This window comes from Canis lupus, chromosome 20, assembly GCF_011100685.1.
Source record: "Canis lupus familiaris isolate Mischka breed German Shepherd chromosome 20, alternate assembly UU_Cfam_GSD_1.0, whole genome shotgun sequence".
NCBI classification, from domain to species: Eukaryota; Metazoa; Chordata; class Mammalia; order Carnivora; family Canidae; genus Canis; species Canis lupus.
Genome location: NC_049241.1, coordinates 39,605,614 through 39,633,303, shown reverse-complemented (window position 1 = coordinate 39,633,303; position 27,690 = coordinate 39,605,614). Strand labels below are relative to the sequence as shown.

At 43.4% G+C, this 27,690-nt stretch overlaps 1 protein-coding gene and 1 long non-coding RNA gene across 2 annotated transcripts in view; one reads left to right on the top strand and one right to left on the bottom strand.

Moving 5' to 3' along the window:
• The window catches only part of RBM5 (RNA binding motif protein 5), a 29,180-nt gene extending 2,356 nt beyond the window's left edge, over window positions 1-26,824 (top strand). Inside the window, exons 3-25 of the mRNA XM_038566392.1 lie at window positions 853-1,018; window positions 1,774-1,929; window positions 8,073-8,142; window positions 8,629-8,702; window positions 11,193-11,276; window positions 13,145-13,205; window positions 13,678-13,743; window positions 14,214-14,374; window positions 14,801-14,898; window positions 15,478-15,565; window positions 15,750-15,827; window positions 15,911-15,983; window positions 16,875-16,960; window positions 17,361-17,445; window positions 17,656-17,747; window positions 21,086-21,247; window positions 22,067-22,216; window positions 22,296-22,367; window positions 23,143-23,322; window positions 23,641-23,715; window positions 24,776-24,873; window positions 24,955-25,084; window positions 26,172-26,824. Of these exons, the coding sequence (XP_038422320.1) occupies window positions 853-1,018; window positions 1,774-1,929; window positions 8,073-8,142; window positions 8,629-8,702; window positions 11,193-11,276; window positions 13,145-13,205; window positions 13,678-13,743; window positions 14,214-14,374; window positions 14,801-14,898; window positions 15,478-15,565; window positions 15,750-15,827; window positions 15,911-15,983; window positions 16,875-16,960; window positions 17,361-17,445; window positions 17,656-17,747; window positions 21,086-21,247; window positions 22,067-22,216; window positions 22,296-22,367; window positions 23,143-23,322; window positions 23,641-23,715; window positions 24,776-24,873; window positions 24,955-25,084; window positions 26,172-26,297 (2,431 nt within the window). The 3' untranslated portion in view covers window positions 26,298-26,824. The remainder of the gene's footprint in view (window positions 1-852; window positions 1,019-1,773; window positions 1,930-8,072; window positions 8,143-8,628; window positions 8,703-11,192; window positions 11,277-13,144; window positions 13,206-13,677; window positions 13,744-14,213; window positions 14,375-14,800; window positions 14,899-15,477; window positions 15,566-15,749; window positions 15,828-15,910; window positions 15,984-16,874; window positions 16,961-17,360; window positions 17,446-17,655; window positions 17,748-21,085; window positions 21,248-22,066; window positions 22,217-22,295; window positions 22,368-23,142; window positions 23,323-23,640; window positions 23,716-24,775; window positions 24,874-24,954; window positions 25,085-26,171) is intronic.
• Window positions 7,873-16,488, bottom strand: LOC119864690. The gene is made up of 2 exons (XR_005374934.1): window positions 13,328-16,488; window positions 7,873-8,748 (listed from the first exon to the last, which is right to left on the bottom strand). It is a non-coding gene; the product is annotated as an uncharacterized LOC119864690 (long non-coding RNA).
• Window positions 26,825-27,690: the final 866 nt, after the last annotated feature.

Sequence of the window (27,690 nt, the reverse complement as noted above, 5' to 3'; positions counted from 1 at the left end):
TCTCATCCTCATACTTCCCATTATGAAATAGTCAGTCCTAACTACTAATTTCATTCGTTTCTTTTTATTAAATTTGTATACTCTGAATTGTTTATTTATTTGGTGAGGATGTAACATTAACATTACAAGTTAAAATTGTTAACTAGGCCCTTCTAAGCCTTTCCTTTGTCTTGTCCTTACATAGTTGTTTTATGAACCTGGTAAACAATTTTTGAAAGAACTATATCTGTAGTCAAATGGGTTTAAGCCTCTTGTTACTAGATTTGTCCAGTAACCAAAAGTAAACCAGATGTTATAGGAAATAATGTTTTCTGTTGGTACTGGTTATGTCTAACAAATGAACTTGGTTAACTGCCCGATGAGGGAAAAAAACTAATTTAATTCATCCAGGTTGTTAGTCCATTTCCCAGTAGTGTGATACCCTTGAGAGTAGGTGAGTGAGAACACATTCTCTTTGAGATGGGGTGAGATGCTAAAAATTACTTTCTTCCTATTTTTGATCAGCAAGATCTGAATCAGGGATAAGAGGGGTGATATGTGTAGACTACAGGTTTGGTAATACACAGGATGAACTTGGCCAACCTCACCTTTAAAAAAAAAAATGTGTGGTGGCCATATTTTCATATTTAGCATGATTTCCTGAAAGTTATCTTTGCCTTTAGGGGTGTAGATGTTTTCCTAGTGGTTGTCTTTGTAAACTAGAATCTGGTGATAAATTTTAGGGATATATAAAACTACTTGGATATCTTATACACTGAGCTCTGGGGCGAGGGGTGGTATTTTCAACCATGTTTTCTAAAGGTATAAATGGTGATTTACTTTAGATTAAATGAAAATTCTTTTCCCTGGCAGAGTGAGTAGAACAGAGCGTAGTGGAAGGTACGGTTCCATCATAGACAGGGATGACCGAGATGAGCGTGAATCCAGAAGCAGGCGGAGGGACTCAGACTACAAAAGATCTAGTGATGATCGGAGAGGTGACAGATATGACGACTACCGAGACTATGACAGCCCAGAGGTGAGTGGTCTAGTACCCGGTATGGAGTAGTTAGAATTATATATTGCATGCAGAAAGCTTCTAAGATCTTAGAAATGAAGTAAGGATGTCAAGTTTGGAACTCTTCTCTTGAGTATTACAATTCAGACCCTCTATTATTCTGAAATCTGCTGAGGTGACTCTAATCCTCAAAGATAAACTGAACTCGTGGTAATAGAAACTCTAGCCAGGATTTACATAGGGCTCCCCAGGCATTCTTTTGAGCACTTGACTTAAATGAACTCATGTAGGTCTCACTACAATCCCTTACCGGTGGGTGTCTTTCTATTTTAAAGATGAGGCAATCAGAGCATAATAATATACCAACCCTGTGCCTCAGGCTGCTTCTGAAAGTTGTAGTTTGGTCAGCATAGTTTCTTGCCCCGTTCCTATCTATATATAAACAACAGCTTTGTTTAGAAGTAATTGTATTGCCCGTGTAATTATGCAGGGTTTTTTCTTTTTCCATGCATATACCTTCATATTGTAACAGTTAGTGGTATTTCGGTGTGATAGTATACTGTACAGTCAGTTGTTAAACCATTCTTCCTGACATAAATGGTTATGGCCCTTCTAACCCCACCCCCACCCCCAATTTAGAAACATTACAGTGAACATTATCATGGAGTTCCCATACCCTTTCTGTTGTTCCTAAAGATAAATTCCTAGGAGTGGAGGGACTGGATCAAAGGGTATAAACTCAGCATGATTTTAATTGTAATTTTATTATAAATCAGAGAGAACGTGAAAGAAGGAACAGTGACCGATCCGAAGATGGCTACCATTCAGATGGTGACTATGGCGAGCATGACTACAGACATGACATCAGTGATGAGAGGGAGAGTAAGACCATCATGCTGCGCGGCCTTCCCATCACCATTACAGAGAGCGATGTAAGAGAAAACAGCAGTTGTAACAAGCAGTCTAGTAGGCACAGCAGATTTAGGGCTTCGATCATTTTCTCACACTGTTGTTTTACCTCAAATTAACATCTCAGCCAGTGAAGTATATTTCCATTTTTCGGGTGGGGTTTTTTCATCTTGGTTCAGAGGTAAATTACCATTTATAATTAGGCTTTGAAGCTCAGTGTAAAATTGAGTTTTCTGGGACGCCCGGGTGGCTCAGCGGTTGAGCGTCTGCATCTCAGCTCAGGGCATGATCCCGTGGTCCCAGAATCGAGTCCCACATTGGGCTCCCTGCATGGAGCCTGCTTCTCCCTCTGCCTCTCTCTCTGTGTCTCTTATGAATAAATAGAATTGAGTTTTCAGAACTTCCTTAACTACAGGGAGCAGGTCTTATTCTTTCAATAGTCATTAGATGGTAATCAGTTCCTTTTTATTGAATTGTTTATTTATTTGGTGAGGATGTATCAGTAAAAACACTTCCTTCATGATCTGGCTACCCTTTGATTTGATGAAATTTGAAACCTGAGAAACCTATCAAGAAGACTATTCCTGACTCCCCACTCCTCAGACTGGCCAACTAGGAGCTTGGTATACTGGGCACTACCTGCTTTCCGGTGGCAATCTCTTCTCTAGCCCTTATTTATTCCAACCACATCCACCACCTGCTTTCCCCGTAGGCCACTTTGGACATGTTCATCATTCTACCAATGTGCCTTTTTATGCTTGGAGGCTCCATTAAAAAAAAAAAAAAAAAAGATTTTATTTATTTATTCATGAGAGAGACAGAGAGAGGCAGAGACACAGGCAGAGGGAGAAGCAGGCTCCATGCAGGGAGCCTGACGTGGGACTTGATCCCAGGACCCCGAGATCACACCCTGGGCTGAAGGCGACGCTAAACTGCTGAGCCACCCGGGCTGCCCTTGAAGGCTTCATTATTAGAGGTCTTGTTGAAAGAGGTTCTGCAGAATGTCTCTGGGAAAAGGTAGGGGAGTGCCTTACTGGTTCAGTTGGTAGAGCATGTGACTCTTAGAGTTGTAAGTTCAAACCCCACATTGAGAACAGAGATTACTTTAAAAAAAAAAAAAATGTATGTGGAAGGAAGCTTCTTTAAGAGAGGTTTTTAGGTGGAGGATAAAGAAGGGTTTCAGGGAGATCTTAGTTGAGCTGATTTTTGAGGGATAGAATGTTTGGGTCCAGGGTGCCTGGGTAGCTCAGTCATTTGGACATCTGCCTTCAGTTCGGGTCGTGGTCCCAGGGTCCTGGAATCCAGCTGGCATTGGGCTCCTTGCAGGGAGCCTGCTTCTCCCTCTCCCTCTGCCCCTCCCCCCTGCTTGTGCTCTGTCAATCTCTTCCAAATAAATCAAATCTTTTTTTAAAAAAAGGAGAAGAGGGATCCCTGGGTGGCGCAGCGGTTTGGCGCCTGCCTTTGGCTCAGGGCGTGATCCTGGAGACCCGGGATCGAATCCCACATCGGGCTCCTGGTGCATGGAGCCTGCTTCTCCCTCTGCCTGTGTCTCTGCCTCTCTCTCTCTCTCTGTGACTATCATAAATAAATAAAAATTAAAAAAAAAAAAAAAAGAGAAGAAATGTTTGGGTCTGGTAGAAAACTGGGGGAAAGGTGTGGTAGACTAGCCCTCCAGGCTGTGCGATCACACAAGCAAACATGGAAATAGATTCTGAATGCTGAATGTAGACAAGGCCTTGTCACCAGGTTCATTTGGTTGAATTGAAAGGCTTTTGGCAGGAGAGAGGTGGGTGAGAAAGTGCTCTTGAGGCCAGGTGCCAGAATCTTTGAAAACTCAGATAAGTATAAAATAAGTTACTTAGGGCTTTGCCTGGTAGCAAGAACTGCACAGGTTAGAATGTTGGAGGGAAAGAATGGTAATGGGAGGACAGGGAAGACCGAGCTGAGCTCAGGTAGGGGCAACAGTGGGCAGGTGGAGTAGAAGATACAGGAAATACTACAGGAGTTGTCAGTTTAGGAAAGTTTGCCTGTTTAGCAGGTTATTCCTTTGAGTACTCTGCTGGCCTGTGGCCCTGGGCGCCTGCAGAGGAAGTGAGCAGCATGGGGAAGCAGTGCTCTAGCTGACTTTTAGGGGCCTCCACGCTGGCAATGAAACGAGAATGAATGACAGTGAAACTGCTCTTGTATTTCAGGCTTTTTTTTTTTTTTTTTTAAGATTTTATTTATTTATTCATGAGAGACACAGGTAGGGGGAGAAGCAGACTCCATGCAGGGCGCCCAATGTGGGACTTGATCCCAGGACTCCAGGATCATGCCCTGGGCTGAAGGCAGGCACTAAACCGCTGAACCACCCAGGTGTCCCTGTATTTCTGGCTTCTTTAGGAAAATAGAAGTGCCTACCATAAGAAGGCTGGTTTTCAAAGTAGAATGTCTGAGGTTCCCAAGTTGTGCAGTATTCTTAGCAGATCCCCTTGTTGAGGTCTTTAAAATATTTTAAAATTACGTTTTTTAATCAGGACTTCAGCTTATCATACTGTTTGAATTTTTTTAGTTTAGCCCTCCCACTGATATGTGAACTCTTAGAGTAACTGTCTTTAGTTACTATGGTACTATATGTGTTACTGTTAACAGTACTTTTATAGTAACTGTCTTTAGTTACTCTGATGACTAACTTTTCAGTTACTATGTTACTAAGCATGGACCTGAGTCACATGATGGGGTCTGGCTCAGTGTAGAACTTCTCCTACTCTGTGGAAAAAATAGTCCATTCTTTTTATTGGTGGTTGTTATGGTCTATAAAGTCACTGCGGATAGAATACTACATACTAAACCATCATTCCTAGAAAAATAAAAGTTAGGTTCCTGTGAGCCTCTGGTTACATTTCGTCAAAGGGTCAGTACATAATCCTGTCTTAGGTGGTATTTTGGTTTAGAGATGGCTTATTTAATATATATTGTTGATTCATTAACTTATGAACTCACATCCAACAATACTATAAGTCGTGTCTGAATGAAGTTTCTCTAACATACGTATTTTCTCTGTGAGGAATATTAGTCTCCTTGTGTTTAGAAATACTAGATAGAACTTTAGCACCACACTTGGAGAGCCATTTTAAATACATAAATCACTGGGGTGCCTGGCTGGCTTCATCAGTAGAGCATGCAACCCTTGATTTCAAGCCCATGAATTGAAGCCCCATGTTGGGCATAGAGCTTAATTTTTATTAAAAAAAAATAATAGGGGATCCCTGGGTGGCTCAGAGGTTTAGAGCCCGCCTTTGGCCCAGGGCGTGATCCTGGAGTCCCAGAATCGAGTCCCACGTTGGGCTTCCTGCATGGAGCCTGCTTCTCCCTCTGCCTGTGTGTCTGCATCTCTCTCTCTGTCTCTCTTGTGAATAAATAAATAAAATAAAATAAAATTTAAAAAATATAATAGTAAAATCAGGGATCCCTGGGTGGCGCAGTGGTTTCGTACCTGCCTTTGGCCCAGGGCACGATCCTGGAGACCCGGGATCGAATCCCATGTCGGGCTCCCGGTGCATGGAGCCTGCTTCTCCCTCTGCCTATGTCTCTGCCTCTCTCTCTCTCTGTGTGTGACTATCATAAATAAAAATTAAAAAAAAAAAATAGTGAAATCACTAACCAAAAAATAGAAAACGGTGGAAAACTTGACACTAGAGAGACTGCGAAAAGGGACCCTTCTTTACATTATGGAAGCTGAAACAAAGCAGAGTATCAGCCTGGGACATGTGCATCAAGCAACTCAAATCTGTACATGTCCATGGATGACTTGGAAGTGCCACAAGTATTGATTGGGAGTTAGAATAGTGGGTGGCCAAATTTGCAAATACGGAATCCAATATAATGAGGATCAACAATATATAATCTGTAGCCTTTGTGCAATAACGAAAAGTTAGGGACCAGTAAGAAATTATTTCACAAATTTGCCGTTTTTTTCTTTTTGCCTTGGAATATTTCTGCCTGGCATGAGTAAGAAATAGTGTATTTCTTTGCCTTTTGCAGTAACAGCTTGGTCTAACATCAATAACAAACCTACCAGGCCAAATTCATTCTTCTAGGTTCAATTGATGTTTATTTTGACTTACTAGGAGCCTAGGAATGTTATGAGCTTTGTTAATTTTCAGCACGAAAATCATTTTTTTTTTTAAGATTTTTATTTATTTATTCATGATAGAGACAGAGAGAGGCAGGGACACAGGCAGAAGGAGAAGCAGGCTCCATGCTGGGAGCCTGACACGGGACTTGATCCCGGGACTCCAGGATCGCACCCTGGGCCAAAGGCAGATGCCAAACCTCTGAGCTACCCAAGGATCTCCCAGCACGAAAATCATTTAAGATAATTGTGAGGGGATCCCTGGGTGGCGCAGCGGTTTGGCGCCTGCCTTTGGCCCAGGGCGCGATCCTGGAGACCCGGGATCGAGTCCCATGTCGGACTCCCGGTGCATGGAGCCTGCTTCTCCCTCTGCCTATGTCTCTGCCTCTCTCTCTGTGTGACTATCATTTAAAAAAAAAAAAAAAAAAAAAAGATAATTGTGAAAAAAATGTTTGAGAGTTCCTTATTTTTTAGCTATTGTTTTTTTAAGGTTTACTTGGGAGGGAGAATCTCTGGGTGGCTCAGTGGTTTAGCACCTGCCTCTGGCCCAGAGTGCAATCCTGGAGTCCCGGGATCGAGTCCCGAGTCGGGCTCCTGGCATGGAGCCTGCTTCTCCCTTTACCTGTGTCTCTACCTCTCTCTCTATGTCTATCATGAATAAATAAATAAAATCTTCAAAAAAAAAAAAAAAAAGATTTATTTGAGAGAGAATGAGCAGTGGGGAGGGGCAGAGAGAGAAGTAGATTCCCTGCTAAGCAGTAGCCTGGTTTGGGGCTCAATCCCAGGACCCAGACATCATGATCTGAGTTGAAGGCAGACATTTAACTGACTGAGCCACCCTGGTCCCTTGCTATGGATTCTGGATCACATACTTCAGAGGACAATTGTACATCCTCTGCTTCTTCTAAATCTCATTTTCTGGGATCCCTGGGTGGCACAGCGGTTTGGCGCCTGCCTTTGGCCCAGGGCGCGATCCTGGAGACCCGGGATTGAATCCCACGTCAGGCTCCCGGTGCATGGAGCCTGCTTCTCCCTCTGCCTATGTCTCCGCCTCTCTCTCTCTGTGACTATCATAAATAAATTAAATAATAATAATAATAATAAAATAAATCTCATTTTCTTTCTGGTACTTTAGAACAAAGGACAGCAAGGTAAGACTAAGAGAGGCTTTCAGGACAGTGTGCCATGGGCAAGATTTTTTTTTTTTTTTTTTAAAGATTTACTTATTTAAAAGATTTTATTTGAGAGAGTGCCCCCGTGCACATACACACAGACATGAGCTGGGGTGAGTGCAGAGGGAAAGGGAGAAGCAGACTCCCCACTGAGGAGAGAGCCTGATGCAGGACTCAATCCCAGGACCCCGAGATCATGACCTGAGCCAAATGCAGACAGCCTGAGACAGATTGATTGATTTTAAAGATTTTATTTATTCATGAGAGACATATAAAGAGAGAGGCAGAGACCCAGGCAGAGGAGGAGCAGGCTCCATGCAGGGAGCCGCAGGACTCGATCCCAGGACTCCGGGATCACGCTCTGGGCCAAAGGCAGGCACCAAACTTCTGAGCCACCCAGGGATCCCCTGAGATTTATTTATTTTAGAGAGAGAGTACACGCAGCAGGAAAGGACCGGGGAGTGGGGGGGGGGGGACGGGACCAAGCAGACTCCCTGCCAAGAGCAGAGCCTGACACAGTTCAATCTTGACCCTGAGATCATGACCTGAACCAAAATCAAGAGTCAGATGTTCAACCAACTGAGCCATCCAAGCACCCAGGCAAGACTGTTTATCATAACATAAATACTTGTATCTAAGGGAAGTTCCCAGGCAGCATATAAAGAATGCTTTTAAGGCTGTTAAAGTACATTCATTTCTATGAGAAATGTTCTTTTTTTTTTTTTTTTTTTATTCTGCTTTTTAGAATGATTATATTTTGGTGATAGAAGTTTAAAATTTGGCTGATTAAGCAGTTGTTGCAGTTCCTGGTCCTTGAACTTTCTTTGGTGTGGAATAGTTTATGGTGAAGCTTTAACTATAAATGTGTAAAACTCTACAGATTCGAGAAATGATGGAGTCCTTTGAAGGCCCTCAGCCAGCAGACGTGAGGTTGATGAAGAGGAAAACAGGTGAGAGCTTGCTTAGTTCCGGCTGTTCTGGCTCTCTTCCCCATTCCCACCTCAGCCCGTAAAGACCATCCTGATTCCCCCAATCTTCAAGCACATGAATTCAGAATGAAAGGTTTGCCATGGCTAAGGAATGTGACTCTTTGAAAACGATATTAGAGAGCACCTGAGGACCTTTTTAAAAACTTTGTTTTTAGGGGCTTTTTTCCTTCGGTAAGTAGCGATTTATAAACTCCTTGTTTGACTGTTTGTAGTCGGTTGCATGGTTACTTTTTAAGCGTGGAATCAAATCGAGTGGCACTTAGTTCAGGCGGCTTGGTTCCTTGCCATGGCAAAGTATCAAGAAGATCCCCAAGTCAAGTCACATTTGTAAAGCTGCTTCCCAATTGGCTTTGTCACGCAGTGTTGAAGCAGTGGGAGAGAGATTCACCTGTTATAAAGGAACTGACTAACACGAGTATCCCGTCTATATCTGAATGCTGTCTCTAGGTGTAAGCCGTGGTTTCGCCTTCGTGGAGTTTTATCACTTGCAAGATGCTACCAGCTGGATGGAAGCCAATCAGGTTGCTTCACTCACCAAGTCTAGATATTCATGAAAATGGAACAAGTCTGTACAATTTAAAAACAAAAAAACAAAAAAGGTTGAAGGAGTGGTTTGTTCCAAAGGAGTGATTTTTTTAAAAGAAAAGCTTTGTATATATTAAAATTGATATTATTAGAATAATACAGCAGCAAGGACTGCATTATAGAATTTGCTCTGCTTTTAAACGTGGCTGCCTGGCAGAGTTTGTTAATCACTGAATACCTGTCTGGTGATAACCAAAACACCTTCTCTTTTCCCCTACTGATGATGTTCCTATTCATTGTGTCCGTTGAGAGTAATCTTAAAATATCCAACTCTCGATTTAATAGCAAAAAGAATGCAGTAGAAGTCTGCTACAGGCATTTTGAAGTAATTCCATTTTTCTGCTTGGAGACCACAAGCCTCTAAGAGGCATAACTGCTCATATGGGTCTTCAAGGACTATGTAAGGACCTCATGGAATTTATGAACAATAAGTCTGATGAGATTAGCCTGGAAGCTGGTGTCCTGCTGCTGTCTAATCTAGTTAAAGTGGCATTAACATTCTAATCTCCCTGAGAATGCCTTTTGTATTCCGTTCAAAGCAAATCATTGATGGTTCTTTGATGTAGCATTAACTGAAGTGTTCCACAGTTTGTCGAGATAACATTCTGTACTTGGCACTTAAATAACATTTTTTGCCAGAACTCCACAAAGTGCAGTATTAAATGCCTTAACCCAGTGCGTTCTGGGAAGTTTGTTTAACTCATTATGTTGCTTTTCTGCAACATTTTATGATTTGTCACCCACGAATAAGTTACACTCCGGTATGTATTGCTGTTTATAACAAAGACTCACTAATGAGCATATCATTTTGATTGAATGATTTGTTAGATTTTTAAACCTCTCATTTTCTTAACTCAGAGGTGATAGCCTGATCTTACAGAAATAGAGTTTCATTCATTTCCTACCACGGACACCATGTTAGTAAATTGAGAACCTATACACAAGCTTCATGTGAGTCTGCCCTCTTGACACAGCAGCATCTTTTGATGCATTGGAGGTATCAGAATGGCTTGCCTGGGAGTTTAAAACTCCAAAGAAATTAAAACTCACAAGACATTTAAAAATCTCCACAATTTTAATGTATACAAAGCTAAGTTCACGTGTAATATTTCATTACAGCTCAAATTCACTCCAGAAATAAGACCAATAGGATTAGGGACTCAGTGATAGTTTGGAGTCTCCCCCAGCACACACCCCTCCTACTGGGATGATCTGTTGACATATCTCCCAGCTTCATTTTTGTTTCTGTACAATAAAGTGAGTGGATGGCCCTTCAGCTTTTTCCCTCTTGGCCAGACATGCAGTCTTGCCTTTAGATATTGCAGAGACAACATTCACAGCATGTCTTAACTCTTCCAGGATTTTCAAGAACCAAATTACTCAACAGTATGTATATTTAGAGGGGTTAGACTCCTTTTAAAAATCTGGATATCTAACCTCTTACTTAAATCTGTTCTGATAGTATCAGAACACCCTGCTCCCTCCCCCATTGATCCCCCTCCCCCCCATGAAAAGCAAAAGAAAAGGTGCTCCTGTTAAATGAAGGCTCTTTGGGGGCAGGTGCTGGGTATACTCTTGGCTAGACTGATTGAGCTTGGAGTTTTGATCTTTTAAAGTTGTGTCTCTTTTAGTCACGTGGTTGACTTGAAGGGTAAGGTGGTGTATGCATTTACGAACTCTTCTGACCCCCCAGAAGAAACTTCATTGGCCTCCTGGTTACTCATCTTGAAGAGAGTACCATGTATTTCAGGGAAAAACACATCTGTCACCTAGGACATAACATGGTTTCAATTGGCAGGAAGAAATCTCATTTAGCTGCTTTAGAGTCGATGGCATTCAGAATAGGCCCTCCAAAGAAAGAGTTGTAACCAGATTCCCTTTAAACTTGAGCTCCCCCCAAAAAAACCTGAGCTCCCCTCCCTTTGTCCCCCAGAGGACACATCCTGAAGCAAGAGTTTGGGGAAGGGGAACTAGAAAGGATTTACTTTGCATAAGGACGGGGACTGGGGGAAAAGTGAAGCGAAGCCCAAGGACACCATGCTGAGGCTAAAGTAGGAGGCAATCTCAGAACTGGGAGAATTGTGTCTTCTGCTTTTTGAAATAGACTGTCACTCTCAGGCAGCCTGGCAATGCTGAATGTTAGGACTTCTGTCTCTGCTGGAGACACGGCCTGGTGCATGTCAGCGGTTAGAGTTTGGCAGCTTTCTCAGCACTCCCTGACTCCGTTTACCTTTACTCCGCATCCCATTCTCTTACTGCCTATCTGAAGGATTGGATGGGCAGAGTATAGGTGGCGGTGGTTGGTCTTCCCCGTATGTTGTCCATTTAATTCCAGAGCACTGATTTTTCCGAAGTGTGCTCTGCCCTGGGAAAATGGACACATGTTCCTCACAATGGGAATAACTAATTACTTCTTTTTTTTACAGAAAAAGTTGGTGATTCAAGGAAAGCACATTGCGATGCATTATAGCAATCCCAGACCTAAGTTTGAAGATTGGCTTTGTAACAAGGTAAGCATATGTTCTTTGCAAACAGACAAAAATCCTTTGGGTTTTATTGTTTTTTTTCTTTGAACAAGGAAACTAGAAAATACACAGTCACCAGCTTTTATCATAGAGTGATTTTTGTGACTTTTTTTGGGTCCTCCTGTATAGGTACTAGAATCCCTAGAACACTAGCAATTTTATTTATTTATATATTAAGGTCTATGGGACACCTGGGTGGCTCAGCAGTTGAGCGGATCTGCCTTCGGCCCAGGGTGTGATCCCGGAGACCTGGGATCAAGTCCCACGTCGGGCTCCCTACATGGAGTCTGCTTCTCCCTCTGCCTATGTGTCTCTGCTTCTTTCTGTCTCTGTGTCATAATGAATGAATGAACGAACGAACAAATAAAATTAAAACATTATAGTGCTGTCACCAGTGCACTATTTTTGTGGTTTTTGTTTTTAAAGATTTTATTTATTTATTCATGAGAGACAAAAAGGCAGAGGGAGAAGCAGGCTTCATGCATGGAGCCTGATTTGGGACTTGATCCCGGAACCGCGGATCATGCCCTGAGCCAAAGGCAGACGCCCAACTGCTGAGCCATCCAGGCATCCCTTGTTTTTTGTTTTTGTTTTTTTTTAAGGATCAGTGGAGGGCAGCCTGGGTGGCTCAGCAGTTTAGTGCCTGCCTTCGGCCCAGGGTATGATCTTGGGGACCCGGGATCGAGTCCCCCGTTGCGCTCCTTGTGTGGAGCCTGCTTCTCCCTCTGCCTGTATCTCTGCTTCTCTCTTTCTCTCTCTCATGAATAAATAAGATATTAAAAAATAAAAAATAAAGGACTGATTTGAAAGAGTGAACACATGCAAGTGGTCAGTGGGGAGAATCTTGAGCAGACTCCCCACCAAGTGTGGAGTCTGACACAGGGCTTAATCCCCCAACCCTGAGATCATGACCTGAGCTGAAACCATGAGTCAGATGCTTAACCAACTGAGCCACCCAGGTGCCCCACCAATGCATCATTTTGAGCATTGGGTGTTGCCATTGACATTCTGAGAGTACTTGGAATCTTTGTTCTGCATGTGAACCATGTCCAGTAGGGGCTAGACAGTATTCTGTTACATTGTGTATCTAGAGTGGTCCATATAGTAAGTGTTCTTCCTCTTTTTTTTTTTTAATGTGGGTTGTTTTTTTTTTTTTTAAGATTTTATTTATTTATTCATGAGAAAGAGAGGTAGAGACACAAGCAGAGGGAGAAGCAGGCTCCATGCAGGGAGCCCAATGTGGGACTCGATCCTGGGACTCCAGGATCACACCCTGGGCCGAAGGCAGTCGCTAAACTGTTGAGCCACCCAGGGATCCCACTAAGTGTTCTTCTGATGCAAGAAACAAATTCACCACTGGAGGGTTTGCTATAAAGTTTTGGGGTGAAATGAAGCTTTCCTTGAACTTGATAAAAATGGAATTCTACTTCAAAATATATCGAGATTTGTTTTTCCTGGGAGACACCCAGGTGGCTTAGCAGTTGAACTTCTGCCTTTGGTTCAGTGTGATCCCAGGTCTGGGGATCGAGTTCTGTATCAGTCTCCCTGCAAGGAACCTGCCCCCTCAGCCATGTTTCTGCCTCTCTCTTGTTCTCTTGGTCTCTCATGAATAAACAAATTCTAAAAGTAAAAAAATATTTGTTTTTCTTGGAAGAATTCCATTCACATAGTAAAACATATAAAATTTTAAATTTTTAGGTGACTTCCCGTTTGTCTTGGTTACGTGATATCACTCTGTTCTTTTATTTGCTACCTCGGACTTGTCCATGGCCATATTGCTCTAATCCATTTCATTACTAGTAAGCCTGGCCTACTGTGAGAAATAATTACAGAGAAAACTTTTTTTCTTCCAGTGCTGCCTTAACAATTTCAGGAAAAGACTAAAATGCTTCCGATGTGGAGCGGACAAGTTTGGTAAGCCCAAACTCAGCTATTTGGAATATGCATTAAAAACCTGACTAATTGGACTGTCTGCAAGCCTGAGGAAAAGTATAGATTGTAGGACATTTCAACAAATAATTCTTAAACTTTCTTACCTTATGTTAGGTAGATGCTTCTGATGATTGTGGGTGCAGAGAGTTCTTTTATTTTCCAAAATTAAGCCTGTTCACAGTTTGTATTCTATTCCTGCTTTTCTTTAGTACTGAAGTAATGTCAGTCCTCCACTGGCCCAATTTTCGCATTCCACGTTTATCACGTCGAAATTAATCATGTATTATTATAGCCACAGATGGTTTAAAATAAAAATAAATGCTTACATTTACTTAAAATTAAAGCTTTGAGGTTTGAACTTTGAGGTTTGAATGTATTTCTTTACTAAAAATACACTGGTTTATTGTTTGTTTTTCTTTATGTTACTGAGTCTCCTTGTCTCTTTCCCTTGTAGACTCTGAACAGGAAGTGCCCCCTGGAACTACAGAGTCTGTTCAGTCTGTGGATTACTACTGTGATAGTAAGTTCCACTATGCTCTTTTGGCCTTTGTGGTAGAAGTTAAACTCAGAAGTTTTTGTTTTCTTATCCTTTTTTAATGAATAGGGTTTTTAGAATGGCTGTGGCCTCAGTTTTGGTTTTTAGCATCTTTTCCATGTCAAAGTGCAAGGTATACTAGGACTCTCCCAAAATGGATTTAAGTATTTGTCCTTGAACCTGCCTTAAAAAGTATCGGTGGTGCTGGGATCCCTGGGTGGCGCAGCGGTTTGGCGCCTGCCTTTGGCCCAGGGCACAATCCTGGAGACCCGGGATCGAATCCCACGTCGGGCTCCCGGTGCATGGAGCCTGCTTCTCCCTCTGCCTGTGTCTCAGCCTCTCTCCTCTCTCTGTGTGACTATCATAAATAAATAAAAAAAAAAATTTTTTAAACAAAAAAAAAAGTATCGGTGGTGGGAATGCACATATATGTCATTTGTCTCTTTCACCTCCAGCAATCATACTTCGAAACATAGCCCCGCACACTGTGGTGGATTCCATCATGACAGCACTGTCCCCCTACGCATCCTTAGCTGTCAATAATATTCGCCTCATAAAAGACAAACAGACCCAGCAGAACAGGGGCTTCGCATTTGTGCAGCTGTCTTCTGCAATGGTGAGGTGCTCACTCAATCTTTCCTTTTACAAGAAATTAGGCTTTAAGAGGCAAATGCGGTTCATCTAATTGTAATGCTGTCTGCAAGGCTCCTGGAGCCCAGAGGTCAGGGCTACATGTGATAAGTGGTAAAAAATAATGTGTATACCTGTAGATAATTAGCATAACTAAAGTTTGAGCCACAGTTTAATTTTTCCTTCTTCCTTTATTTTAGATTGATTTAGCATTTACTCCTTTAAACATATGAAATACCTTCATGTACTGGAAGAAAGAGGGCTGGTTTTTCTCCTCAAGGATTCATATGCACAAACAATAATGAATTACTGTTTGTTTTTTTAATAGAAAGCTAAACTTCGAATGGAGTTGGTGGTAGGGAGAGATTTTTAATTACATGACAAAGTTGTCTTTCTTGACATTCTCCTTCAGGATGCCTCTCAGCTCCTTCAGATATTGCAGAGTCTCCACCCTCCTTTGAAAATTGATGGCAAAACTATTGGGGTTGATTTTGCAAAAAGTGCCAGAAAGTGAGTAGCTTTATTTTTATTTCAAACCGCTGTACTTACACACTTGCCCAGGGGTGCTTTGCTAACTGTACCCTAAGCCCATGTTCTCAACACTGAGATACAATCCTCCCCGGTTGCCAAGGTTGGGAGGGAGACAGTTGTCTTCTTTTACAGTATATTTCTCCTGTCCTGAAAAAACAGTTGCCAGAAAACTTCAGAACGGACAGAGGCACACATGACAGATGGGTGGATAATATGTGCTATGCAAACAGCTTCAGGATAGTGCAAACCCATCTGGAAATAATTCTTTCCAGAACAGCATGCTAATAGTTTCATATAGAGTGAGCCTCAGTCCAGAGATGTAAATTTCCCATTTGTAGTATCATTGCTCACCCAGGAAACACCTTACTAGAAGGTAGGATACACAGTAAAACAGTGATACTGCAGAGACATTTGCCCACTAAGGAACTCACCCATGGAGAAATGAGGCCTTGCTAGCATTTGAGAGCTCTCAACAAAAGCTAGAGTGAATTGCTATTTCCTTGGCAGATTGGGAGCATGCTGAGATAGAACCACATGATGGAATTTTTGTGTTTTCAGAGACTTGGTCCTCCCAGATGGTAACCGGGTCAGCGCCTTCTCTGTGGCCAGTACAGCCATTGCTGCTGCTCAGTGGTCATCTACCCAGGTAAGAAGGAATTGTTAAAATTTTTTTCAAAATAGCGTGGTGGTGGTGGTGCCCAAATTCACAGAAGTGATCTCTGGTGCCTTAGGAGCTCTCCAAGGTCAGTTTTAGGAAGTACTTCCTGGCTTCTTTCCTTGATGTCCACTAACCTCACCTGTGTGTATCCTTTTCTTTTGACATTTTATAGTCTCAGAGTGGTGAAGGAGGCAGTGTTGACTACAGTTACCTGCAGCCAGGCCAAGATGGCTATGCCCAATATGCTCAGGTAGGTAGATTTGACCAGCATCCAACTTCTGCTCTCCAGAGCAGGTCTGAGAATAGCAGCTTTAACAGTGGACTTTTCTTCAGTACTCACAGGATTACCAACAGTTTTATCAGCAACAAGCTGGAGGATTGGAATCTGATGCATCATCTGCATCAGGTAGTAAACTTCATCTCTGTTTTACCTTTTGTTTAAGCAGCTATCATTAAGGAGATAGGACTAGATGTTCTAACTAGACCCAAAGCCACGTATCTGTTTTCCTGCAAGATGAGGGTAAGGGATACATATTCAGGGTTGTCACCATGTGCCTAAGGTTCTAGGGAAGATCAGGAGAGGATAACAGCCTTTTAGAGACCGTATTGTGATGAATGTTCATTCTTAGAATTCAACTTTGTATCTCCCTTGGCTTTGTTTGGAATCATGGGTTCCTACATAGGTTCATGTGAGCAGAGAGAGTGTGGCCATAAAGTCTCATGCCCAGACATCAATCAGAAGGGTCATTGTAAGAAACTTCTGCTTTAGTTTTTGTTTTAGAATTCTAAAAGTTTAAAAAAAAAAAAAAAAGAATTCTAAAAGTTTATAGTTAAATCTTTTCTCAACCCCAGACCAGTTAGAGATTCTTCTCTTCCTTTTTCTTGACCATCATGCAGAATATTTAACTTTGTATGTGACATTCTAAAAGGATCATAAAAATGAAAATGTTAGAGGTTCCAGGATGTTCAGTGGGAATTAAGTTATTAAGAACTGACATCTACACGGGCACCTGGTGGCACAATTGATTAAGTGACTGACTCTTGGTTTCAGCTGAGGGTTATGATCTCAGTCTCATGAGACCAAGCCCTGCTTCAGTCTCAGCGCAGAGTCTGCTTGAGTCTCCCTCTTCCTCTACCCATTCCCTCTGCTCTCTCCCTCTAAAAATAAATAAACCTAAAAAAAAAACAAAAACAAAAACGTATACAAAGACAGAAGGTTAGTTTGGGCATTACAGATAAAGATGTTTGGCTTGGAGTTAGTGCCTCGGCCCTTCCTAACCTCTGTGTTTATCATTAGGCACAGCAGTGACCACCACCTCAGCAGCTGTAGTGTCCCAGAGTCCCCAGCTGTATAATCAGACCTCCAATCCACCCAGCTCTCCGGTAATCCTGTTGTCCTAAATACAGAACTGGTGATGCGGGGAGGTGGGGGGGCTGGCTTGCTTTTGCTATAAAGTATTATTCTTTCCTGCTGCATGAGCCAGGTTTGAATAATATACAGATATTCCGACCTTACTTCTCTGGTAGTATTAGATGATAAAATAATTTGGGGTATGTATTTAGAACATAAGATTCCAAACAGGGTGTATTGATACTTCCTGCATGCTTCAACTTGATTTTTAGGAAGAAAGTTGTCAGCATGTGTTTTTTGTTCAAGGATTGCCCTAGATCATTACTACAGTATGTCTGTCAGGGGAGCCCTTCCTCCTGAATCATTGCAGTGATTTAGTTCTCTTAAGAGGCTTTACAGTTGAAATTATATTGAAGCTGCTGTTCTTTCCAGACTGAGGAAGCACAGCCTAGCACTAGCACAAGTACACAGGCCCCAGCCGCTTCCCCCACTGGTGTAGTTCCTGGTACCAAATATGGTAAGCCAAACCTCATGGGGCTGTTGACAGTTGGAAGGTCCTAGTTGTTGTCTGTGTCTAGTAAGCGTTTTCTCCCTTTGTGGGTGTCAGAGGGACACTTGGGGATATGAGAGAAGACCATTAAGGCCTGCCACATCTCAGTGGTTTAGAGTTTCAAGTAAAGCTTGTTTCTTACCTGGAATGACTGTGTGCTGGTTTTTGTTTTTGCAGCAGTGCCTGACACATCCACTTACCAGTATGACGAATCTTCAGGATATTATTATGATCCAACAACAGGGCTGTACTATGACCCTAACTCACAGGTAAGTGCACTGTTTTCCTCCCCAATTTCACTAAAAATATCTTCATTTCACTTAGTCCATTTATGAAGCATGACATGAAATAACTCCTGCAAAGGAGTAAGTGGCCCAGATTGGTTTTAAATTCTTCAGAACCACCAAGATGTAATTTCTATTTTAGGAATTTTATCATTTAAATGTTAAAAATGTTTTTGAGGTATAGTGTACATATAGGAAAAGGGTACAAAGCTGAAGTGTACATTTCTTAGAATGTTTACATGTGTACGTACTCCTATATCAGCGCTGAGATGAGAGAATATTCCTAGTGTGCTGAAAGCTCCTTCATGCCCCCTGCTGGCCAGTACCCCCCCCCTTCAGTAACCACAAGTCTGATTTCTAGGACCATGGATTATTTTGTCAATAAAAAAATTTTTTTTAAAGATTTTATTTATTCATGAGAGACACAGAGAGAGAGAGGCAGAGACACAGGCAGAGGGAGAAGCAGACTCCATGCAGGGAGCCTGACATGGGACTCGATCCCAGGTCTCCAGGATCATGCCCTGGACTGAAAGTGGCGCCAAACCGCTGAGCCACCGGGGCTGCCCTGTCAATAAAATTTATAGATGGCTGTTAGTGTTTACGTAAAGACCTAGATAGAAGTTTGAAAATGTGGTTTCTCTTCCTGTGTACTTTTTTAATTGAGCTAAACTTCACTGTTTGTTTGCTTGTTTGTTTGTTTTTAGGTATGTGAGGTTTTGTTTTGTTTTGTTTTAATTTATGATAGTCACAGAGAGAGAGAGAGAGGCAGAGACACATAGGCAGAGGGAGAAGCAGGCTCCATGCACCGGGAGCCCGATGTGGGATTCGATCCCGGGTCTCCAGGATCACGCCCTCGGCCAAAGGCAGGCGCTACACCGCTGCCCCACCCAGGGATCCCCTGAGGTTTTGTTTTTTTTTTAAGTAGGCTCCACACCTAGTGTGGAGCCCGACACAGGGCGAATTCACAACTCTGAAATCAAGACCTGAGCTGAAATCAAGAGTCAGGCAGCTAACTGAACCACCCAGGCAGCACCTTAAAAAAATTTTTTTTAAGATTTGCTTATTTCATAGAGTGAGCATGAACACACAGATGCACATGAGCATATGCAGGGGGAGGGGCAAAGGGAGAGGGAGAGAGAAACCCAAGCAGATTCCCCACTGAGTGCAGGGCTCAATCCCACAACCCCAAAATCAGACCTGAGCCAAAACCAAGAGTTGGATGTTTAAGTGACTTTGCCACCCAGGCACCCCAGATTTTATTTTATTTTTTATTCTTTTTCCCAGATTTTATTTTTAAGTAATTTCTACACCCAACCTGGGGCTTGAACTTACAACCCTGAGATCAAGATCTGCTCTACCAACTGAGCCAGCCAGACACCCCTTGCTCTTTATTTATTTGTAATCCAAAATGTTTTTATTAACCCCAAAAGAAACCTGTCCCCTTAGCAGTCCCTCCTGAGTCCCTCCATCAACCACTATTTGTTTTCTGGTCTCTGCAGATTTGCCTCTTAGCATTTCATGTAAGTGGAGGTGGACAGCATGTGACTTATTGTGTCCAGCCTCTTTTACTTAGTGTCCTGATCTGTGGGTAGAAATTAGCAGATCTCTGGGGTGATGTTTTATTTTTGGTAGTGGTATATTATTTTAAAGAGGAAAGACAGCTTTAACACTCCATAAATAAACAATTACTTATGACCGGGAGCTATATATATAGGATAGTAAAATAAGTGCTTTTAACAGGAACTTGGCATTGAGAGCTTGTGGTTTCTGAGAGTGAGGTGTGGAATGGTGAGCAAGCCAAGTCTTGTATGGTTCTAGTTCTCTTGCCTGTGAAGTCTAACCATTACCCAGGCAGTTTTTAGTGGCCATAGGCAGCTGTGACTCCTATGTCTGACCCATGCCATCTTCCCCAGAAAAGATATAGCGTATCATGTCCCTGGGTCCCTGCTAAGCAGGTAGAGTGAATGAATAGGCAATAAAAAAGAGGAGAAGGGGCATTCCGGGTGGCTCAGCAGTTTAGCACCATCTTCAGCCCAAGGTGTGATCCTGGAGACCTGGGATCGAGTCCTACGTCAGGCTCCCTGCATGGAGCCTGCTTCTTTCTCCCTCTGCCTGTGTCTCTGCCTCTCTCTCTCTCTCTGTGTGTCTCTCATGAATAAATAAATAAAATCATTTAAAAAAAGAAGAAGAGGAGGAGGAGAGATAGGTGCTACCTATCTGCTATTGCAGTTCTTCCTACATATGTCAGATCCAGTTCCTTCACTTACCACCTTTCAACTCCCAAGCTGGCATTTTACAACCCTGTGTTTGGTTGCCTGGGTGTCCAAAGGGTTCCAGATGTTTGAACCTGATGATGAACTGGCTGTTAACTGGTTGTCATGGAAGATGTGTGATTAAAAGCTCCTCCTCCAAAAAAAATAATAATAATAAAATAAAATAAAAAATAAAAGCTCCTCCTCTAAGGCGTGCCTAGCTGGCCCAGTTGGTGGAACATGGACTCTTGATTTCAGGGTTTTGAGATCGAGCCCCATACTGGATGTAGAGATTACTAAAAATAATAAATAATAAATCATTTATTTTTTATTTTTTTATTTTATTTTAATAATGAATTTCTTTTTTATTGGTGTTCAGTTTGCCAACATACATAATAACACCCAGTGCTCATCCCGTCAAGTGCCCCCCTCAGTGCCCGTCACCCATTCACCTCCACCCCCCACCCTCCTCCCAATAAATCTTTAAAAAAAAAAAAAAAAAAACCCTCTGTACCACCTGTTCTGGCCACCTGGTTTGTATAAATGGGCTATGAAAAGGAGTCAGATACATGGCTCTTTGGGTGCACTCCAAGCCCAGGGATTAGATTAATGGAACTACACTCTTTAGAAACCATATTCTACTTTTGTCCCAGAAGTTTCATACTTCTTCACTGGCTAGTTCTGTATTCTTACCACACCAGCATGTACAGCAGCTTCTTTCTAGGCAGGAAATAAATACTTTTCCACAGCGTGTTTTATGTTTGTGTTTCCTTTTTTTGACAAAAGAATTTTGATACGTCTTTTTTTTTTTTTTTTAAGTTTTTATTTATTTATGATAGTCACACAGAGAGAGAGAGGGGGGCAGAGACCTAGGCAGAGGGAGAAGCAGGCTCCATGCACCGGGAGCCTGACGTGGGATTCCATCCCGGTCTCCAGGATCACGCCCTGGGCCAAAGGCAGGCGCCAAACCGCTGCACCACCCAGGGATCCCTTGATATGTCTTTTTAACAAAATATTCTTTTAAGGGTTTGACAAAGCAGAAAGCCTGCATTAATTGTGTTTTGTTTCTAGTACTACTACAATTCCCTGACCCAGCAGTACCTTTACTGGGATGGGGAGAAGGAGACCTATGTGCCAGCTGCAGAGTCCAGCTCCCACCAGCAGACGGGCCTACCTCCTGCAAAGGAGGGGAAGGAAAAGAAGGAGAAACCCAAGAGCAAAACAGCCCAGCAGGTGAGACCATGACCCAGGAAGGGAACTCAGTTCTCTCTAGAGGATTGGGCTTTCTTTTTTTCTTTCTGTGTTTTCAGGTGTGGCATCTGTGTCGGCTTTATTTGAATCTTTTTAAAAACTGGGTCACGTCAGTGGTTTAGCGCCTGCCTTCGGCCCAGGGTGTGATCCTGAAGTCCCAGGATCAAGTCCCACATCGGGCTCCCTGCATGGAGCCTGCTTCTTCCTCTGCCTATGTTGCCGCCTGCCTCTTCTCTCTCTCTCTCTCGAATAAATAAAATCTTAAAAACCAAAACAAGGGGATCCCTGGGTGGCTCAGCAGTTTAGCGCCTGCCTTTGGCCCAGGGCACAATCCTGGAGTCCCGGGATCGTCCCACATCAGGCTCCCTGCATGGAGCCTGCTTCTCCCTCTGCCTCTCTCTCTCTCTATGTCTATCATAAATAAATAAATGAATGAATGAATAATAAAAACCAAAACAAAAGAAAACTGGGCCACATATCTTATTTACATCAAGTTCACAGAGCATTTTGTAAATTACTTTTAAGTTACCATACATTGTCAGTTGCCTGTATACATACTTAGAAGGAAAAATATCCTCGAAGCTTCACAGGCTTTTTCAATCAGTATTTGTTAATGACTTTGGGTGTATGCATTGCATTTCATGAAGATATTTGTAGGTAGAAGTAAGGGCAAAAGGGGTTTTGTTCCAGAGCACGTGATTGAGGTGAGACCTTTAATGGCTGCTTATTTGTGGCACAGGAGACAGTTTTCTAAAGTCCTGTATTTCTAAATGGTTTTTCGTGGTTGTTGTCTGGCACTAGATCGCCAAAGATATGGAACGCTGGGCTAAGAGTTTAAACAAGCAGAAAGAAAATTTTAAAAATAGCTTTCAACCTGTTAACTCCTTGAGAGAAGAAGAAAGGAGAGAGTCCGCTGCGGCAGATGCTGGCTTTGCTCTCTTTGAGAAAAAGGTAACAGCAAGAATGGCCACACTTCATAAAGGGAACTTAAGTAAAATGTGAGGCTTATGACTTGTTCTGTGTTTCCCAGGGAGCCTTAGCCGAAAGGCAGCAGCTCATCCCAGAACTGGTGCGAAATGGAGATGAGGAGAATCCTCTCAAGGTAAGTAGAAGACCATCAGTGTTTTGTTTTGTTTTTAAGATTTTATTTATTTATTCATGAGAGACAGAGAGAGAGAAGCAGAGACACAGGCAGAGGGAGAAGCAGGCTCCATGAAGGGAGCCCGACGTGGGACTCGATCCCAGGACTCCAGGATCACGCCCTGGGCTGAAGGCAGCGCTAAAACCGCTGAGCCACCCGGGCTGCCCACCACCAGTGTTTTTAAGGCCATATTTGTGCTTGCTATCTCACTGGGTATCTCCCCTTCATCTTGGCTGTGATTCCTACTTAAAACTGGATGTGCTCACTATCAGTGGGTATTTAGAGCAGGTCCTGCACATAGAATCCATGTCCAAGGCTTTGTTTTCTGGGTGAGAGCTAGTGAGCTGGAGCAGTGAATGAAACCTGAATTCCTAAGCTCAGTTGAGTTTTATTGCATTTGTAAGTAGAATTTTAATGGTCTGGGAAGAGAAAATCAAGACAATAAAACATGTTTTACTTGGTAGATACTGGTCTAGGTGGGCCACTACTCTGTTATATTTGGGTATTCGTACGTGGTGAGTAGTTTGAAAACAGCCATCCAGGAACTTTTCCTGGGCCTCAGGAGGGTTGATACCAGGAGGCTGGCAGGCCCAGCATTTGAGGACCTGACTGTTCCACACTGTTGAAATATGGCTTGGGGCAGTGGGAGTTCTCACACATCTTGAATTGCGTGTTTTATCATATAGTCATGGCTCCTTCCTATTGTATGTTTCCAACGACACACTCTTGTTCCCAGAGGGGTCTGGTTGCTGCTTACAGTGGTGACAGCGACAATGAAGAGGAGCTAGTGGAGAGACTGGAGAGTGAGGAAGAGAAGCTGGCCGACTGGAAAAAGATGGCCTGCCTGCTCTGCCGGCGCCAGTTCCCCAACAGAGATGCCCTGGTCAGGCACCAGCAGCTCTCAGACCTTCACAAGGTGACCATGCTTCTCTGAGCTGATCCAAGGCAGGGAGGGAAGGCAGCAAAGTGTCACAAGTGGCCTGACTGTGGTGAAGGTTTGGCAGATCCCTGCATGGAGTGTTCGATCACCTTTCAAAAGGCTATTCTTATTGTGGTCTGTTCCAGATTGTAGAGTGTTAAAGAGCATGGGGGCTCCATATACATCAGGTTCTGGTTTTCATGCTATGGTATATTGAACTGGGCTTTGACTCTTAGAATAGATAGATATTGTTAGAAATGACATTTCAAATTAGTTTGGTCTAAATTCTTACCATGTCTGTCAAATTTCTTACAGCAAAACATGGATATCTACCGACGATCCAGGCTGAGTGAGCAGGAGCTGGAAGCCTTGGAGCTGAGGGAGAGAGAGGTGAATAAGGATCACTTTGCCACTAGGAGGAGTATCTTGTATCTGCCTTTAGCTTTTATTTGTAGCACTTAGTTCCAGGTCCCAGGGGCAAGGCAGGATTTGTCACATATTTGTCACCTGGCCATTGTGGTTCATGTAGCCTGGACCTGGGATCTGTGTGCATTGTGAGGTCTGCACTATGTCTACGAGGATGCACGGAAGCACATCCTGAAGACAGCTCACAAGTCCTAAACACCAGGTTATCTTGCTGGTGAGGTACACTGGATTTTAGTAAGGAGAATGTGATCTTGTTTGGCCTGCAATGAGGGAGGCTTCACATTAGGCCCAAGGGACATCAGGGCATAAGACAATTACATACATAAGACAATTACAAATAGTAAGGAAGAAAGCGGTAGGCAGGGCAGGGTTTGGAGTGAAGGCAGCAAAAGCAAGTGAGGCCAATAATGGATAGGCATTTAATAGTTCATGAGGCAGATTGAGAGCCAGCCAGTTTTAAAATCCAAATAGAGGTCCGTGGGTTAGAGATGAAGTGGACAAGTTACTTGAAATTTCTCACTCCACGTTAATTTTATAGTTCAGGCTATCTGTAGCTAGGGCTTCTGCTCTCCTGTTCTTTTCCACTGTTTACAGTACCAGCTCCCTGATGAATGGGTCTCTGGAAGCCTCCTTGGTGCCATCTGTCCCTGGAGGTGGACCTGTCCCAGGTGGTAAGAGGAATGGCAGCTCTGCCCTCCTCTTCCTCTAGATACTGGTAGGCTGCACCAGCGGCTCAGCAGGCCTGTCAAAGAGCTTGACAAGCAATAGCTAATGAAATAAAATTCCTTGTTGCAGGTGTAGCTCTGCCCCAGATTCCACACAGTCCCTACACACCCACCATTTTTGATAGGACTAACTGCAGTGAGGGAAACAAGGGGCATTTGGTATTTCAGACCACTCTTAAGAGGCCACGCTCCAGATTAGGATAGTCCTTGAGGGTGGTAATCGTGAAGTCTCAGTGTGTCAGGCAGGCTGTTGGAAGATTTAGATCTGAATGTCTAGCATCCTTTGTTCTCCCACATAGATGAAATACCGAGATCGAGCTGCAGAGAGACGAGAGAAGTACGGCATTCCAGAACCTCCAGAGCCCAAGCGCAAGAAGCAGTTTGATGCTGGCACTGTGTATGTGTTGTTGTGTACCTTTTCCATTTCATTAGCAGGGGCTCTGGCTGTTTTAAGTAACTGTGTGTTTGCCACTGGCAGGAATTACGAGCAGCCCACCAAAGATGGCATTGACCACAGTAACATTGGCAACAAGATGCTGCAGGCCATGGGTTGGCGGGAAGGCTCAGGTTTAGGAAGAAAATGTCAAGGCATCACAGCCCCCATCGAGGTAAGCAGTAAGATTGGGCTTCAGTGGTTTGTAGGCTTGTTCTACTGAGGAGATGAATGGAAGCACCCAGACAGCCTGGGGTCCAGGGGCAGCTTTACCTTACCACAAAGGGCAGTCTCTTCTGGGCAGCGCCACCACTTTGTTTCACCCCCCTTTTAAAATGGCAGTTGGGAGGAATGGGTGTGGTGCCTTACTTGACTTTTCTGGTCTTTTGGTACCTTTGGATAAAAGCCATCTTGTGAGAACTGTATATGTCTATGTCCTTTGTTAAGAACAGCCTCTTACTTCACACCTACTCAGATCCATGTACTTAGATTGGGTTTTTTAAGGTGTACTATGCTTTCATTTCTTTCTAAGTGATCTTGGTTATGTATAAAACAAATTCTGATTAAGTAGGAGTTTTATCCATGATAAATCCTTTAGTTGGGACGCCTGGGTGGCTCAGCGGTTGGGCACCTGCCTTTGGCTCAGGTCATGATCCCAGGATCTGGGATTGAGTCCTGTATCGGGCTCCCGCAAGGAACCTGCTTCTCCCTCTGCCTGTGTCTCTGCCTCTCTCTCAGTCTGTGTCTCTCATGAATAAATAAATCTTAAGAAGAAGAAGAAAAATCTTTTAGTTGGTCAGAGCTCAGATTGAGATATAATCTCAGGATCAGCAGTCCCTGCCCTCCAGCCTTCTAGACAAGAGCACCACCAGGGATTGCTCTCTCTGACCAGGCAACACGGCTTAGGTCAGACTGTTACAGACCATGTTTGTCTCGTGCAAGCAAGTTCTGCTGACATCAGGCTGTCCTGCTATGATCTGTGCCCATAATTACCAGGCCTTCCTAGGCTTCAGTGGAGTGCTTTGGGGCCCTTACTAGACACACAAGCTTGCTGAGCAGGGTTGTGGAATATGTCTCCCTCTGCCTGTCTTCCTTAGACCATTTTATTCCTTCAGTCCTTAAACCTACGTCAGGTCTCAAAAACATTCTCTTTTCTGTCCCCGGTGGTGGGCGGTCCTATTTGGTTGGGAATTGCCTGGACACGGAGTTGGAGCTGTCCACACCCTACTTGCCATTTGCTGACAGAAATTTTGTTCCCTTAGGCTCAAGTCCGGCTAAAAGGAGCTGGCCTAGGAGCCAAAGGCAGTGCATACGGACTGTCGGGTGCGGATTCCTACAAAGATGCTGTCCGGAAGGCCATGTTTGCTCGGTTCACTGAGATGGAGTGAAATGCAGAGAAAGAGGGAGGGAGGGAAAGATGACAAGGAGCTCCTCAGAGCACAAGGAATGGACCATCTCCTAAATTCACTCTTAGCACCTACCTGTCTCTTTAAGGGCATGCCTTGTGCTGTTAATAGTTTTTAGGGCGAACCACTCCATTCTACAAGGTTCTCCCACTTAAAGGAGTTCCCCTTATATGGGCTATCTGGTGAATGGCCTTCCTTCCTGCCAGAGGGCTTGTGAGCTGGCCAAGGGGACGGTGGGTCTTTTATACTTCAGTGTATATAGTGTAATGTAGTGTGTTTTACATGTGTAGCCATGTCGTGGTCTGTCAGCCCCTCGCATTCCTACGGGGTGTTGAGATGCCCTAGGTGGTATGTGACACCAAAGCCGCCTCTGTCATTTGTTGTGCTGTCTTTTCTTGGCAAAAGCCTTGTGTATATTTGTATATTACACATTTGTACAGAATTTTGGAAGATTTTCAGTCTAGTTGCCAAATCTGGCTCCTTTACAAAAGAAATACCTTGAAAAATGAGTGTCTGTGTCTCTTTATTCTTGGGTGACCAGGTGTGCAGAGCATGTCTGAGCTAGTCAAGCCTGGTGGTGAGATAAGTGTGTTAAAAGTTATTTATAAGTAGTATTTTGTTATTTTTCTTACTCTAATCATGTTTAGATTCTTAAGTTAAAGAGTTTGTTAATATGTCTTAAAATTCTTCATGAAAATTCAGTCATAAATGAGTCAGCTTTTCCACTTCAATTTTCTAAAGACCAAAGTGAGTGTGAGTGCCTCTGTTTCTCCCATTTCTGCAGACTACTCCAGCATGCTGTGTTGGGCTGTTCCTGCCCTGCTGAGGTGCTGGGGAATGGGGACTGAGGCCCCATTCCTCCCCCATCCTCCTCCATGCACCCCCCTCATTGTTCACCTCAGCTGCTGAGGAGCAGCTCGGGGTTTGTAGGGTTTACCATTCTAAAGGAGGTCATCACATCCTTGTCATCATCTTGACCAGTAACCCCATACTTGACGAGGGCAGGAAGTATATCTGAGGCTACCTGGCACTCGATGTGGTGATGGGGGATCCATCCTGCATAATCTGCCTGAACTCCATGTATGGGCTCCATGTTTGGCATATAGTTAGGGAGGGGGGCTTATTCTCCAAGCTGGAATGCCACAGCTTTGGTGGCTGGTCACATTTTCTTATTTTCAGGCAGGCCTGGCCCTTTAAAGGGATAAAAAGCGCTCAGGAAATACTTTGAAGGTGAGTGCTTATGGGCCCTCACCCCAGCCAGCCTCCCACAGGTTCCTTGGAAGATGAGGCAAATGCAGAAGCCCCACACCTGGGCTTCCGTGGGGTAAGTCAGAAACCTCACAAATAAGGGTCCAACAGATGCCTGCCTTCCAGA